The following is a 16,403-nucleotide window of genomic DNA, read 5'->3' as shown; positions in this document are numbered from 1 at the left end:
GTCAGGGAAGTGAAAGGAGGTGTGGGGAGGCGGGACATTAGCCATGACTGACAGCTCAGTTAGGGAAAAGCTGTGAGAGTGTTCTCTGAACAGCATCATAGCTCTTTTCTCCTCCTTCTTTCACTTTCTTTTCTCTTTTCACCCCTACCTCTCCATCCCTTCCTCTGTATTTATCTCTCTTTCTCCCCTGTTCTCTCTCACGTTCTCTCATCTGACACACAATGATGTTTCCCTGCCAGGGGGAGTTGGCCCATAATCAGACAACAGTTTAATCACTGGGACCCAGACCACAGCATTTCAGATAGCGCCCTAGACTCAACATCTGTGCTGTGCAAATGTACAAGGCTAGTCAAGCCTAGCACTGAAGCAGTGATAAGCACCATAGCCACCATAGCTGCTAGGATACAGTATATCTGGCACCCTAATGAAAATACAACAGCGGAATTCATGAAAGACTCAGCGGCTTGGAACAGTGAGGAACACAGTTAGGAGCAGTCCACAGTGGTGTTCTCTCTCAAACTGGCCTAGTGCTCTATAATAGTTCTCAAACTGGCCTAGTGCTCTATAATAGTTCTCAAACTGGGCTAGTGTTCTGTAATAGTTCTCAAACTACCCTAGTGCTCTATAATAGTTCTCAAACTGGCCTAGTGCTCTATAATAGTTCTCAAACTACCCTAGTGTTCTATAATAGTTCTCAAACTACCCTAGTGTTCTATAATAGTTCTCAAACTACCCTAGTGTTCTATAATAGTTCTCAAACTGGACTAGTGTTCTATAATAGTTCTCAAACTACCCTAGTGTTCTATAATAGTTCTCAAACTGGACTAGTGTTCTATAATAGTTCTCAAACTGGACTAGTGCTCTATAATAGTTCTCAAACTACCCTAGTGTTCTATAATAGTTCTCAAACTGGACTAGTGCTCTATAATAGTTCTCAAACTACCCTAGTGTTCTATAATAGTTCTCAAACTGGACTAGTGCTCTATAATAGTTCTCAAACTGGACTAGTGCTCTATAATAGTTCTCAAACTGGACTAGTGTTCTATAATAGTTCTCAAACTGGACTAGTGTTCTATAATAGTTCTCAAACTGGACTAGTGTTCTATAATAGTTCTCAAACTGGACTAGTGTTCTATAATAGTTCTCAAACTACCCTAGTGCTCTATAATAGTTCTCAAACTACCCTAGTGTTCTATAATAGTTCTCAAACTGGACTAGTGTTCTATAATAGTTCTCAAACTGGACTAGTGTTCTATAATAGTTCTCAAACTGGACTAGTGCTCTATAATAGTTCTCAAACTGTCCTAGTGCTCTATAATAGTTCTCAAACTGGGCTAGTGCTCTATAATAGTTCTCAAACTACCCTAGTGCTCTATAATAGTTCTCAAACTGGCCTAGTGCTCTATAATAGTTCTCAAACTGGCCTAGTGCTCTATAATAGTTCTCAAACTACCCTAGTGCTCTATAATAGTTCTCAAACTGGCCTAGTGCTCTATAATAGTTCTCAAACTGGCCTAGTGCTCTATAATAGTTCTCAAACTGGCCTAGTGCTCTATAATAGTTCTCAAACTGGCCTAGTGTTCTATAATAGTTATCAAACTGGCCTAGTGTTCTATAATAGTTATCAAACTACCCTAGTGCTCTATAATAGTTCTCAAACTGGACTAGTGCTCTATAATAGTTCTCAAACTGGCCTAGTGCTCTATAATAGTTCTCAAACTGGCCTAGTGCTCTATAATAGTTCTCAAACTGGCCTAGTGTTCTATAATAGTTCTCAAACTGGCCTAGTGTTCTATAATAGTTCTCAAACTGGACTAGTGTTCTATAATAGTTCTCAAACTGGACTAGTGTTCTATAATAGTTCTCAAACTGGACTAGTGTTCTATAATAGTTCTCAAACTACCCTAGTGTTCTATAATAGTTCTCAAACTACCCTAGTGTTCTATAATAGTTCTCAAACTACCCTAGTGCTCTATAATAGTTCTCAAACTACCCTAGTGTTCTATAATAGTTCTCACACTGGACTAGTGTTCTATAATAGTTCTCAAACTACCCTAGTGTTCTATAATAGTTCTCAAACTGGACTAGTGTTCTATAATAGTTCTCAAACTGGACTAGTGTTCTATAATAGTTCTCAAACTGGACTAGTGCTCTATAATAGTTCTCAAACTGGACTAGTGTTCTATAATAGTTCTCACACTGGACTAGTGTTCTATAATAGTTCTCAAACTACCCTAGTGTTCTATAATAGTTCTCAAACTGGCCTAGTGTTCTATAATAGTTCTCAAACTGGACTAGTGCTCTATAATAGTTCTCAAACTGTCCTAGTGCTCTATAATAGTTCTCAAACTGGGCTAGTGCTCTATAATAGTTCTCAAACTACCCTAGTGCTCTATAATAGTTCTCAAACTGGCCTAGTGCTCTATAATAGTTCTCAAACTGGCCTAGTGCTCTATAATAGTTCTCAAACTGGACTAGTGCTCTATAATAGTTCTCAAACTACCCTAGTGCTCTATAATAGTTCTCAAACTGGCCTAGTGCTCTATAATAGTTCTCAAACTGGCCTAGTGCTCTATAATAGTTCTCAAACTGGACTAGTGTTCTATAATAGTTCTCAAACTACCCTAGTGTTCTATAATAGTTCTCAAACTGGCCTAGTGTTCTATAATAGTTCTCAAACTGGACTAGTGCTCTATAATAGTTCTCAAACTGTCCTAGTGCTCTATAATAGTTCTCAAACTGTCCTAGTGCTCTATAATAGTTATCAAACTGGCCTAGTGCTCTATAATAGTTATCAAACTGGCCTAGTGTTCTATAATAGTTATCAAACTGTCCTAGTGCTCTATAATAGTTCTCAAACTGTCCTAGTGCTCTATAATAGTTCTCAAACTGTCCTAGTGCTCTATAATAGTTATCAAACTGTCCTAGCGCCCTATAATAGTTCTCAAACTGTCCTAGTGCTCTATAATAGTTCTCAAACTGTCCTAGTGCTCTATAATAGTTATCAAACTGGCCTAGTGTTCTATAATAGTTCTCAAACTGGACTAGTGCTCTATAATAGTTCTCAAACTACCCTGGTGCTCTATAAAAGTTCCCAAAACCACATCTGCACTTACATACACACACACAGCTTCCACACTGCCTGACTGTGGCTGAGAAGCACTATCTTTCTCTGTAGACTGGCTGAGAGGTGAGCTAGATTTCTGTCTGTTTTCCTGGAATGGAAGCACATTGCTGGAATCAAGTGTGAGGATAAAAGTGTGTGAGGGAGGATTATTATAATGCCAACTCTCCAACGTGCTCTCTCTCTTTCTCACCCGTCTCTCTCTCTTTCTCACCCTCCCGTCTCTCTTTTTCTGTTTCTCTCTGTCTCACCCTCCCCTCTCTCTCTTTCTCACCCTTCTCACCCTCCCGTCTCTCTTTTTCTGTTTCTCTCCGTCTCACCCTCCCCTCTCTCTCTTTCTCACCCTTCTCACCCTTCTCTCTCTTTTTCTGTTTCTCTCTTTCTCACCCTTCTCTTTCTTTTTCTGTTTCTCTCTCTCTCTCTTTCTCACCCTTCTCTCTCTCTTTCTCACCCTTCTCTCTCTTTTTCTGTTTCTCTCTTTCTCACCCTTCTCTTTCTTTTTCTGTTTCTCTCTCTCTCTCTTTCTCACCCTTCTCTCTCTCTTTCTCACCCTTCTCTCTCTCTTTCTCACCCTTCTCTCTCTTTTTCTGTTTCTCTCTTTCTCTCTCTGTCTCTCTCTCTTTCTCACCCTCCCCTCCCCTCTCTCTTTTTCTGTTTCTCTTCTTCTCCCTCTCTCTCTCTTTCTCACCCTTCTCTCTCTCTTTTTCTGTTTCTCTCTTTCTCTCTCTGTCTCTCTCTCTTTCTCACCCTCCCCTCCCCTCTCTCTTTTTCTGTTTCTCTTCTTCTCCCTCTCTCTCTCTTTCTCACCCTTCTCTCTCTCTTTTTCTGTTTCTCTCTTTCTCCCTCTGTCTCTCTCGGTCTGTCTCTCGGTCTCTCTTTCTGGGTCTCTCTCTCTCTCTGTCTTTTCTCACTTCTCTCCTTGTGAGGATGTTACGGGAATGCATAGTGTGCTTATGCTTCTTATGTGTACTTATGCACAGTGATCTCTTACCTAGTCCTGCTGTGTGTGTGTCCTCTCTTCCCAGACACGCCCTGCAGCTGAATGTGATGGCCACGCAGCAGCTCCTGAATCTGGCCCAGCAGATGCACCACCTCCAGGCCTTCATCCACATCTCCACAGCCTACGCCAACTGCAACCGCAGGCACATCGACGAGATCATCTACCCACCACCTGTAGAACCCAAGAAGCTCATCGACTCCCTGGAGTGAGTAGTGTGAAGTCAACTTTCTGCATCTGAGTTGGGGGTGGGGTTGCTGCTATTACGATTTAATCTATTCAGGAAGTGAATTCATTTGCAAATTTCATGCATTGAAAATATGCTCAGTGAAGATAAATGGCACTTAGGCCTGGATTCGATCAGATCAAGCATTAACTGGCATAGCTGATGTTTTGGCGCAGTCGGAGGTGGAACTACGTTGTACCTGTCACATCGGTGAGCAGCTGCTCTTGTGATCATTGTCACGAAGCCACACCCTGTCCACTCACGTTGGAAGGTCAGAATGAGAAAATGTCCTCTTTAGGTATAATGCCGGGAGCTGCTTGTGGATTTGACAGCTCTAACTCCGTTCCACCTCCAACACCACCGAAACAACCTCTAAACAACCTCTATGCCTCTAAACCTCTAAACCATCTCTATGCCTCTAAACCATCTCTATGCCTCTAAACAACCTCTATGCCTCTAAACAACCTCTATGCCTCTAAACAACCTCTATGCCTCTAAACAACCTCTATGCCTCTAAACCATCTCTATGCCTCTAAACCTCTAAACAATCTCTATGCCTCTAAACAACCTCTATGCCTCTAAACCATCTCTATGCCTCTAAACAACCTCTATGCCTCTAAACAACATCTATGCCTCTAAACAACCTCGATGCCTCTAAACCTCTAAACAATCTCTATGCCTCTAAACAATCTCTATGCCTCTAAACCTCTAAACAATCTCTATGCCTCTAAACAACCTCTATGCCTCTAAACAACCTCTATGCCTCTAAACAACCTCTATGCCTCTAAACCTCTAAACAATCTCTATGCTTCTAAACCTCTAAACAATCTCTATGCCTCTAAACAACCTCTATGCCTCTAAACAATCTCTATGCCTCTAAACAACCTCGATGCCTCTAAACCTCTAAACAATCTCTATGCCTCTAAACAATCTCTATGCCTCTAAACCTCTAAACAATCTATGCCTCTAAACAACCTCTATGCCTCTAAACAACCTCTATGCCTCTAAACCTCTAAACAATCTCTATGCCTCTAAACCTCTAAACAATCTCTATGCCTCTAAACCTCTAAACAATCTATGCCTCTAAACAACCTCTATGCCTCTAAACAACCTCTATGCCTCTAAACGACCTCTGCCTCTAAACCTCTAAACAACCCCTATGCCTCTAAACAACCTATATGCCTCTAAACCTCTAAACAACCTCTATGCTTCTAAACCTCTAAACAATCTCTATGCCTCTAAACAACCTCTATGCCTCTAAACGACCTCCATGCCTCTAAATCTCTAAACAATCTCTATGCCTCTAAACCTCTAAACAACCTATATGCCTCTAAACCTCTAAACAACCTCTATGCTTCTAAACCTCTAAACAATCTCTATGCCTCTAAACAACCTCTATGCCTCTAAACGACCTCTATGCCTCTAAACCTCTAAACAATCTCTATGCCTCTAAACAACCTCTAAACAACCTCTATATCTCTAAACCTCTAAACAACCCCTATGCCTCTAAACAACATATATGCCTCTAAACAATCTCTATGCCTTTAAACAACCTCTATGCCTCTAAATGACCTCTATGCCTCTAAACCTCTAAACAACCTCTATGCCTCTAAACCTCTAAACAACCTATATGCCTCTAAACCTCTAAACAACCTCTATGCCTCTAAACCATCTCTATGCCTCTAAACAACCTCTATGCCTCTAAACAATCTCTATGCCTCTAAACCTCTAAACAATCTATGCCTCTAAACAACCTCTATGCCTCTAAACAATCTATATGCCTCTAAACCTCTAAACAATCTCTATGCCTCTAAACCTCTAAACAAGCTCTATGCCTCTAAACCTCTAAACAATCTATGCCTCTAAACAACCTCTATGCCTCTAAACAACCTATATGCCTCTAAACCTCTAAACAACCTCTATGCTTCTAAACCTCTAAACAATCTCTATGCCTCTAAACAACCTCTATGCCTCTAAACAATCTCTATGCCTCTAAACGACCTCTATGCCTCTAAACGACCTCTATGCCTCTAAACCTCTAAACAACCTCTATGCCTCTAAACCTCTAAACAACCTATATGCCTCTAAACCTCTAAACAACCTATATGCCTCTAAACCTCTAAACAACCTCTATGCCTCTAAACCATCTCTATGCCTCTAAACAACCTCTATGCCTCTAAACAATCTCTATGCCTCTAAACCTCTAAACAATCTATGCCTCTAAACAACCTCTATGCCTCTAAACAATCTATATGCCTCTAAACCTCTAAACAATCTCTATGCCTCTAAACCTCTAAACAAGCTCTATGCCTCTAAACCTCTAAACAATCTATGCCTCTAAACAACCTCTATGCCTCTAAACAACCTATATGCCTCTAAACCTCTAAACAACCTCTATGCTTCTAAACCTCTAAACAATCTCTATGCCTCTAAACAACCTCTATGCCTCTAAACAATCTCTATGCCTCTAAACGACCTCTATGCCTCTAAACGACCTCTATGCCTCTAAACCTCTAAACAACCTCTATGCCTCTAAACCTCTAAACAACCTATATGCCTCTAAACCTCTAAACAACCTCTATGCTTCTAAACCTCTAAACAATCTCTATGCCTCTAAACGACCTCTATGCCTCTAAACGACCTCTATGCCTCTAAACCTCTAAACAACCTCTATGCCTCTAAACCTCTAAACAACCTATATGCCTCTAAACCTCTAAACAACCTCTATGCTTCTAAACCTCTAAACAATCTCTATGCCTCTAAACAACCTCTATGCCTCTAAACAATCTCTATGCCTCTAAACGACCTCTATGCCTCTAAACAATCTCTATGCCTCTAAACCTCTAAACAATCTATGCCTCTAAACAACCTCTATGCCTCTAAACAATCTATATGCCTCTAAACCTCTAAACAATCTCTATGCCTCTAAACCTCTAAACAATCTCTATGCCTCTAAACCTCTAAACAATCTATGCCTCTAAACAACCTCTTTGCCTCTAAACAACCTATATGCCTCTAAACCTCTAAACAACCTCTATGCTTCTAAACCTCTAAACAATCTCTATGCCTCTAAACAACCTCTATGCCTCTAAACGACCTCTATGCCTCTAAACCTCTAAACAACCTCTATGCCTCTAAACCTCTAAACAACCTATATGCCTCTAAACAACCTCTATGCCTCTAAACAATCTCTATGCCTCTAAACGACCTCTATGCCTCTAAACGACCTCTATGCCTCTAAACCTCTAAACAATCTCTATGCCTCTAAACAACCTCTATGCCTCTAAACCTCTAAACAACCTATATGCCTCTAAACCTCTAAACAACCTCTATGCTTCTAAACCTCTAAACAATCTCTATGCCTCTAAACAACCTCTATGCCTCTAAACAATCTCTATGCCTCTAAACGACCTCTATGCCTCTAAACGACCTCTATGCCTCTAAACCTCTAAACAACCTCTATGCCTCTAAACCTCTAAACAACCTATATGCCTCTAAACCTCTAAACAACCTCTATGCCTCTAAACCATCTCTATGCCTCTAAACAACCTCTATGCCTCTAAACAACCTCGATGCCTCTAAACCTCTAAACAATCTATGCCTCTAAACAACCTCTATGCCTCTAAACAACCTCTATGCCTCTAAACGACCTCTGCCTCTAAACCTCTAAACAACCCCTATGCCTCTAAACAACCTATATGCCTCTAAACCTCTAAACAACCTCTATGCTTCTAAACCTCTAAACAATCTCTATGCCTCTAAACAACCTCTATGCCTCTAAACAATCTCTATGCCTCTAAACGATCTCTATGCCTCTAAACGATCTCTATGCCTCTAAACGACCTCTATGCCTCTAAACAACCTCTATGCCTCTAAACAACCTCTATGCCTCTAAACGACCTCTATGCCTCTAAACCTCCTCTATGCCTCTAAACAACCTCTATGCCTCTAAACGACCTCTATGCCTCTAAACCTCTAAACAATCTCTATGCCTCTAAACAACCTCTATGCCTCTAAACCTCTAAACAATCTCTATGCCTCTAAACAACCTCTATGCCTCTAAACCATCTCTATGCCTCTAAACCTCTAAACAATCTCTATGCCTCTAAACAACCTCTATGCCTCTAAACCATCTCTATGCCTCTAAACCATCTCTATGCCTCTAAACAACCTCTATGCCTCTAAACAACCTCGATGCCTCTAAACGACCTCTATGCCTCTAAACCTCTAAACAACCCCTATGCCTCTAAACAACCTATATGCCTCTAAACAATCTCTATGCCTTTAAACAACCTCTATGCCTCTAAACGACCTCTATGCCTCTAAACCTCTAAACAACCTCTATGCCTCTAAACCTCTAAACAACCTATATGCCTCTAAACCTCTAAACAACCTCTATGCCTCTAAACCATCTCTATGCCTCTAAACAATCTCTATGCCTCTAAACAATCTCTATGCCTCTAAACCTCTAAACAATCTATGCCTCTAAACAACCTCTATGCCTCTAAACAATCTCTATGCCTCTAAACCTCTAAACAATCTCTATGCCTCTAAACCTCTAAACAAGCTCTATGCCTCTAAACCTCTAAACAATCTATGCCTCTAAACAACTTCTATGCCTCTAAACAACCTATATGTCTCTAAACCTCTAAACAACCTCTATGCTTCTAAACCTCTAAACAATCTCTATGCCTCTAAACAACCTCTATGCCTCTAAACGACCTCTATGCCTCTAAACGACCTCTATGCCTCTAAACCTCTAAACAACCTCTATGCCTCTAAACAACCTATATGCCTCTAAACCTCTAAACAACCTCTATGCTTCTAAACCTCTAAACAATCTCTATGCCTCTAAACAACCTCTATGCCTCTAAACAATCTCTATGCCTCTAAACGACCTCTATGCCTCTAAACGACCTCTATGCCTCTAAACCTCTAAACAATCTCTATGCCTCTAAACAACCTCTATGCCTCTAAACCTCTAAACAACCTATATGCCTCTAAACCTCTAAACAACCTCTATGCTTCTAAACCTCTAAACAATCTCTATGCCTCTAAACGACCTCTATGCCTCTAAACGACCTCTATGCCTCTAAACCTCTAAACAACCTCTATGCCTCTAAACCTCTAAACAACCTATATGCCTCTAAACCTCTAAACAACCTCTATGCCTCTAAACCATCTCTATGCCTCTAAACAACCTCTATGCCTCTAAACAACCTCGATGCCTCTAAACCTCTAAACAATCTCTATGCCTCTAAACCTCTAAACAATCTCTATGCCTCTAAACCTCTAAACAATCTATGCCTCTAAACAACCTCTATGCCTCTAAACAACCTCTATGCCTCTAAACCTCTAAACAATCTCTATGCCTCTAAACCTCTAAACAATCTCTATGCCTCTAAACCTCTAAACAATCTCTATGCCTCTAAACCTCTAAACAATCTATGCCTCTAAACAACCTCTATGCCTCTAAACAACCTCTATGCCTCTAAACAACCGCTTTGCCTCTAAACAACCCCTATGCCTCTAAACAACCTATATGCCTCTAAACCTCTAAACAACCTCTATGCTTCTAAACCTCTAAACAATCTCTATGCCTCTAAACAACCTCTATGCCTCTAAACGACCTCTATGCCTCTAAACGACCTCTATGCCTCTAAACAACCTCTATGCCTCTAAACAATCTCTATGCCTCTAAACGACCTCTATGCCTCTAAACCTCTAAACAACCTATATGCTTCTAAACCTCTAAAAAACCTCTATGCCTCTAAACCTCTAAACAATCTCTATGCTGGTGTCGACTAGCGCAGATCTGATAGAATCTTACTTAGACCCTTAGTTAGATAAGAGAAGTATATTCATTGAATTTCAATTAATCTCCTGAAGGAACTGATTGAACCGAACCAAGGGTGCTGTCAAGTACACGCCACCTTGTGCCATTTCCAAGGAATGATTGATTATAAATACCATCACAGATGGCTATCGGAGTGAACAACGTTTCATTTATCTACACAAAATGCCAACTTTTTTTGTTTGTTTGTTTTTTTGTGAATTTTACTCCTTTTTCTCCCCAATTTCGTGGTATCAATTGTTTTAGTAGCTACTATCTTGTCTCATCACTACAACTCCAAAGGTTGAAAGTCATGCGTCCTCCGATACACAACCCAACCAAGCCACACTGCTTCTTAACACAGCGCCATCCAACCCGGAAGCCAGCCGCACCAATGTGTCGGAGGAAACACCGTGCACCTGGCAACCTTGGTTAGCGCGCACTGCGCCCGGCACGCCACAGGAGTCGCTGGTGCGCGATGAGACAAGGATTTCCCTACCGGCCAAACCCTCCCTAACCCGGACGACGCTAGGACAATTGTGCGTCGCCCCACAGACCTCCCGGTCGCGGCCGGTTTACGACAGAGCCTGGGCGTGAACCCAGAGTCTCTGGTGGCACAGCTGGCGCTGCAGTACAGCTCCCTTAACCACTGCGCCACCCGGGAGGCCCTCAAAATGCCAACTTTACTTCAATCCTGGCATGTGTCCTGTACCATTGTGATGTGAGTCCAATTGTGAGTGTCCTCTTGTGTCTGCGACTGCAGGTGGATGGAGGACAGCATCGTCCGTGACATCACGCCGCGCCTCATCGGGGACCGCCCCAACACCTACACCTACACCAAAGCCCTGGCAGAGTGCGTGGTTCAGAGGGAGAGCAGCAAGCTCAGCATCGGCATCATCAGACCCTCCATAGTGGGAGCCAGCTGGCAGGAGCCTTTCCCTGTGAGTGCCGTTACCATAGAGATACAGTATCATATACATACATCATTCTGTGGGACTAGATTACAGCAATAAAGTCAAAGATGATCAATAGATACATGGATCACATTCTGTATGTAGTCTGTGGACGTTAAACAGTGTACTGACTGGTCAGCAAGATAAGTGTATCAGAAGAAGTGTGATTGGCTCAGCCACCTGACTGTTGAGAAATATATCACAATTTATAAAAATCTATGTAGCACTTTCACTGTGATGGTAAAAGGGCTCAGTCAGAATTCTGTCAATTCTCACACCATCATGTCCTGCTGTGGTGCCAAATGGATGGGAATTAGCGATCGATCGCTGTAATAGTACACTGGTCAATATATCTCCCCTGTGTACAGTCAGACTTAAAGGGGGATTGGGTGTGTAGTGCTGAGTAAAGGTTGTATTAGGGTTGGACCAGGACAGGTCTAATGGTTCTAATGGTTCAGAAAGTCTGGCTGGGCTGGATTCCAGGACTCGAAGAGGAGTGTCCCTGACCCCAACAGCTGGGTAGGCGTTGTGAGGGGGGCAAGGAAGGGGCGATGGGGAAAGGGAGGGGTACTGCCAGTGCTGAAACCGGAGAGCCTATGAGTGTCTCCTACTAGATAGGTCACTGAAAAGCAACTGTAGGTTCATGGAAAGGCCACTCTGAAGGTTCAGTGGGTGCAGTAATCAATCAATCAATATAATGTATTTTATAAAGGTATTTTGACATCAGCAGTTGTCCCTAGAAAGGCAGGAACCTAGGGAGAAAGCTAGATAAGAACCAGCTTCCGAGGGGTGGCCAGTCCTCTTCTGGATGTGCAGGGTGATGGTACTTTCATGAGTAATCTGCTTTTTATTTTCTAATCTGTCCGGCTGTTGTAGTGTAGGCTAACATTTTAGCGTAAGGATTCCACAGCGTTTAGCATTTTAATCTCACTTAGCATAGCGGCAGATGGACATATTAAAGCGTTTAAAATATAAATGTAGACTTTATTGCTGCTTAACATTTTGGAGGAGCAATGGGAGGATGGTGTTCAACATTTCATCATTTTTGTGATTATAATATTCGTCAAAGTTCTTTCCCGCAAATTCAAGTGACATGCGTACTTTATTTTCCTACAGGAATATTATTTGAACGTCTGAGGCTCCATGAATTCAGACAGAAAGAGATCAAAAATCTAGAAGACGAAAAAATTCACACTTTCAGAGTTTTCAATAGAGTATAATACACTTTTTACAGCACTAAGTATATTCACAGAAAACGACTATACAGCCCCAGGGCTGCATTTAGTTTTCTGGGGCTGTAACGTTTCAACAGAGCAGGATCCAGGCCTGGCAGCAAAACAGCCAAAAGATCACGCTTTACAAGTTTATTGCGCAGGCAGCTCGAGACAGTGGGAGTGATGGGAGGAGGGTGTGTGTGTGTGTGTGTGTGTGATGAACTTCAATCTCCATGTCCTCAGAACTCCGTTAAGTGTTAAAATGTCACAGGCGATCCCTCAATGAGGTCAAAGATGTATACCTGCAGAAATTGTGTCTGGGACGGTGTGATAAGGACTCCTATTTGTCTGACTGTCTGTCTGCACCAGACCATGTAGCCTTACCCTGTAGGGACAAACCACAGCCAGACCCACACAAATAAGCCCAGTCTATTACCAATGTATTACCGGAGGGCTAATTGATGTGGACACTGTTACTCTCCCTATCTCAGTCTCACTCTCCATAGGTAGCTAGCTTGCTATAGCCTACCACTGGAATGCTAACTCAGCAGATACACAACAATCTAATTGATGTGGACACTGTTACTCTCCCTATCTCAGTCTCACTCACCGTAGGTAGCTAGCTTAGCACACCACCGGAATGCTAACTCAGCAGATACACAACAATCTAATTGATGTTACTGTTAGGAGGCTATTTGTAACTTGATGATGTTGCAGCAATGTTATAGTGCTGCTTGAAGCTAGAATTCCTAATTGAAACAGTAACAAAGCGGAAACACCGCCTGTGTTTTGTTAAAAAGCTGAGGCAGGTAGCCTAGTGGTTGGAGCGAATCCCTGAGCTGACAAGGTAAACATCTGTCGTTCTGCCCCTGAACAAGGCATTTCCTGGAGAAATGTAACCACTCTCAAATTCATAGACAGAGCTATGGATGCAAAGACTAACCATCCATGATATAAAATCTATAGTTTTAACCATGTTGTTAGGCTATACAGTGTTTGTTTATATTTACAACCATTAAAGTAGAACAAGCTTGTATTTTGGGTTCTGATGGGGTATGACAGCTGAACTAAGCTCACGAGGCATTTCTAACTTATATTCTTCAACAATCAATGGGTATATATCATTAATTTATAAGTCCAAAAATAGATGTAGCAACTAAGGATTCCATCTTTAATGGGGTACTTAGGGTTCTCTTCCACCTACATCTCTATTGTCTGCATCGCTGAAGCATTCCAGATTGCGAGATATACATTTTTAGGTAATTTCCGATTGAGCAGACATATGCAGCATCTACCGTGTCCGCTTACGCTGGAACATTCAATTTAAATAACGGATAAAAAAATTCCGGACGGATTGAATAGAGCCCCTAATCTCTCATTACACTAATTTATTCCCTCGCTGTTCTTCTGTCTCAGGGTTGGATCGACAACTTCAATGGACCAAGCGGAGTCTTCATCGCTGTAAGTACCAACATCTACTTATTAGTTGTATTTTTCAGATAGTAAGTTTGCTCATTTTGATGCCACTAGTTTAAACGATGATCAGGTGATGATGAGCTGTGGTGGTAACCCTGTGTCCTGTCTGGTCAGGCGGGGAAGGGCATCCTGCGCACCATGAGAGCCAACAATGATGCGGTGGCGGACCTCATCCCCGTGGACGTGGTCATCAACCTGACCCTGGCTGCTGGCTGGTACACGGCAGTGCACAGGTTAACTTTCCCCCCAGGTGGAATATGGTTTGACCAATGACTGTATGGTTTAACCCACACAAACAGACACCCCCATATTGACCTGCAGAAAGACCTCCTGTAAACCTACCTTAGCCCAGTTTGTTCGAACACATCTCCCCAGCTCTACACCATTGACTGATAAGGAAGCCCAGTGTTTTCAATTTATGTGATTTTGTGTTTGTGGGCTCATTTTATGTTTCCTAATGGACCCTCCCCTTTGATCTATTTAACCCCTCTGACCTCATCTCTATGCTCCATTGCAGACCCAAAGCAGCGCTGGTTTACAACTGCACTACAGGTGGCATCAACCCTTTCCACTGGGGAGAGATCGGTAGGTATCTGTCAGTCAGTCTGTCTGTGTGCCTGTTACAGTGACATAATCAGTGCTTGCTCATATGCCACTATGTCTTCCGTCGTCATAAATCAATGTACTTCAGCAGTTGAAATCTTGATCAAATCACATTTTATTGGTCACATACACATGGTTAACAGATGTTATTGCGAGTGTTGCGAATTGCTTGTGCTTCTAGTTCCAACAGTGCAGCAATATCTAACAATTCCACAGCAACTACCTAATACACACAAATCTAAGTAAGGAATGGAATAGGAAAATAAATATATGGATGAGCGATGGCCGAGCGATGGCCGAGCGGCATAGGTAAGATGTAATAGATGGTATGAGATGAGAAATGCAAGATATGTAAACATTTTTAAAGTGACTAGTGATCCATTTGGTTGATGGTGTTGTCACTATGAAACTATGCATCATACATTCCCACCGGGGATATGAAACGGTGGGTTGTCTGTCAGTCCTGGTTCTCCTAAATCAGTTTGAATGGTGTAGCAGTGAGAGGCAGGTGGATAAATGATCTGTGTCATAATTAGATGCCCAGGGATTTGACAGTGGCGAGGGTCTACTGTCACCTTCTGGCAGCTAGTAGAACATTACTGAACCCACACACTGTGTACATCTGTTTGACCTCACCACTGTGGATCTGCCCAAATGACAACTCCCATCAGCAGTAAAGCACAGTTGCCCAAACAATAACAAGTAGAGGTATCATGTCATCATGAAATCATCACCCCACCAGCATTTTGGTTGTGGTGGCAGCTCACCTCCCGGCCCATCATCTACCGTACATCCCAGTGGACCACTGAGAGGAAAAGGTCCATGCGGGCCGGGTATCTGTCAGGCTCAGATTAGCGCGGTAGCGGGCGACAGCCAGGGTCCCTATGCTCTCAGATTAGTGAATCTGCTCCTTTCACTCTGGGAAATTGCCATCAGATGGCTGGCAGAGGGATTAGGGCTCATCACTCTGCCTCGCTGTTATAAACCTGGGATAGCGGGCACTAATCTACCGGACCACATAAGAGCTAAGAATTAAGCTAATCAAACTGGGTCTAGGGGGCCCATGGGGCTGCTTAGGGAAGTTGGAGGTTTGCTGGCTGGATATGTTATCAACATTCTGGTATCTTAATTGGTTTTGGTCGCCTTCTCTCCGCTTCTCACCCCGTTTTGAAAAAGGTCAATATAATTGAGGAGCAGTAAGGAGAGGGAACGTGGAGGGAAATTGTCTTGCAAGAAATGAGACGGTAATTCACTCGCTCGTCATCAGGCAAATTACGTTTAGAGGAGGAATCACAAAATACAAAGTGATAAAAACTAATATAGCTACTTGTGCAATACATTCTATAGATAAAAGGATAAGTAGAGTATCGTTTTAACTGTGTGCATGGTTGTCTCCTTTGAGAAAACAGCTGATTCAAAGGGGGTGTGGAAAATTTTAAAACACTTCAGCGCTAGCAGCCATGAGGAAGCACATGATTATCCTTGGCGAGAGGAGGCTATCGAGGAGTGGATGACACTCATCTGATAGCTTACTAACGAATTGACACTCTCCATGACCACTTATCACTGAGAGGAGGACAGAGGCGTCGAGGAAAGGCCGGAATTTTGTGCAATAGAGAATCTTCCAAGGAATCAAAGAAGGAGCCCTGGAATAGTGCTCAGGAGTTTCTCATTCAGGCTGGGATTCAATCCAAGGCTTGTTATAGAACAGGGCACTAGACAATGTACCATTTAACGGCACCACAAATTGATCCCCGGCCTCAATCTTGTGCTGAGGGAAGCTCCACTTTCTAGGGCAGAACAAATGTGATTGGTTGGATGACAAGCTCTGAGTTAGACTAACATGTCAGTGTGTGGAGTTTACAGATGAGTCAAATAAAATAAATGCTTTCAGGGAGGTAGGTTGGAGGTGGATGGAGGACGTTGCCAGTTCGAATCCTGGCTGTGACTTGTTTTCCTTACCAAACATTTTAACGA

At 42.3% G+C, this 16,403-nt stretch overlaps 1 protein-coding gene across 2 annotated transcripts in view; it reads left to right on the top strand.

Annotated features, from left to right (window-relative positions):
• Positions 1-16,403, top strand: part of LOC112217058 (fatty acyl-CoA reductase 1-like) — a 74,488-nt gene that overhangs the window by 54,488 nt on the left and 3,597 nt on the right. For both annotated transcript variants that reach the window (XM_042300403.1, XM_042300404.1), the window contains exons 4-8: positions 4,150-4,329; positions 10,944-11,121; positions 13,764-13,808; positions 13,938-14,056; positions 14,341-14,408. In XM_042300403.1, coding sequence (XP_042156337.1) covers positions 4,150-4,329; positions 10,944-11,121; positions 13,764-13,808; positions 13,938-14,056; positions 14,341-14,408 — 590 coding nt within the window. The remainder of the gene's footprint in view (positions 1-4,149; positions 4,330-10,943; positions 11,122-13,763; positions 13,809-13,937; positions 14,057-14,340; positions 14,409-16,403) is intronic.

This window comes from Oncorhynchus tshawytscha, linkage group LG17, assembly GCF_018296145.1.
Source record: "Oncorhynchus tshawytscha isolate Ot180627B linkage group LG17, Otsh_v2.0, whole genome shotgun sequence".
Classification (NCBI taxonomy): domain Eukaryota; kingdom Metazoa; phylum Chordata; class Actinopteri; order Salmoniformes; family Salmonidae; genus Oncorhynchus; species Oncorhynchus tshawytscha.
The sequence above is the reverse complement of the archived record's forward strand: the minus strand, read 5'-3'. Positions and strand labels throughout refer to the sequence as shown.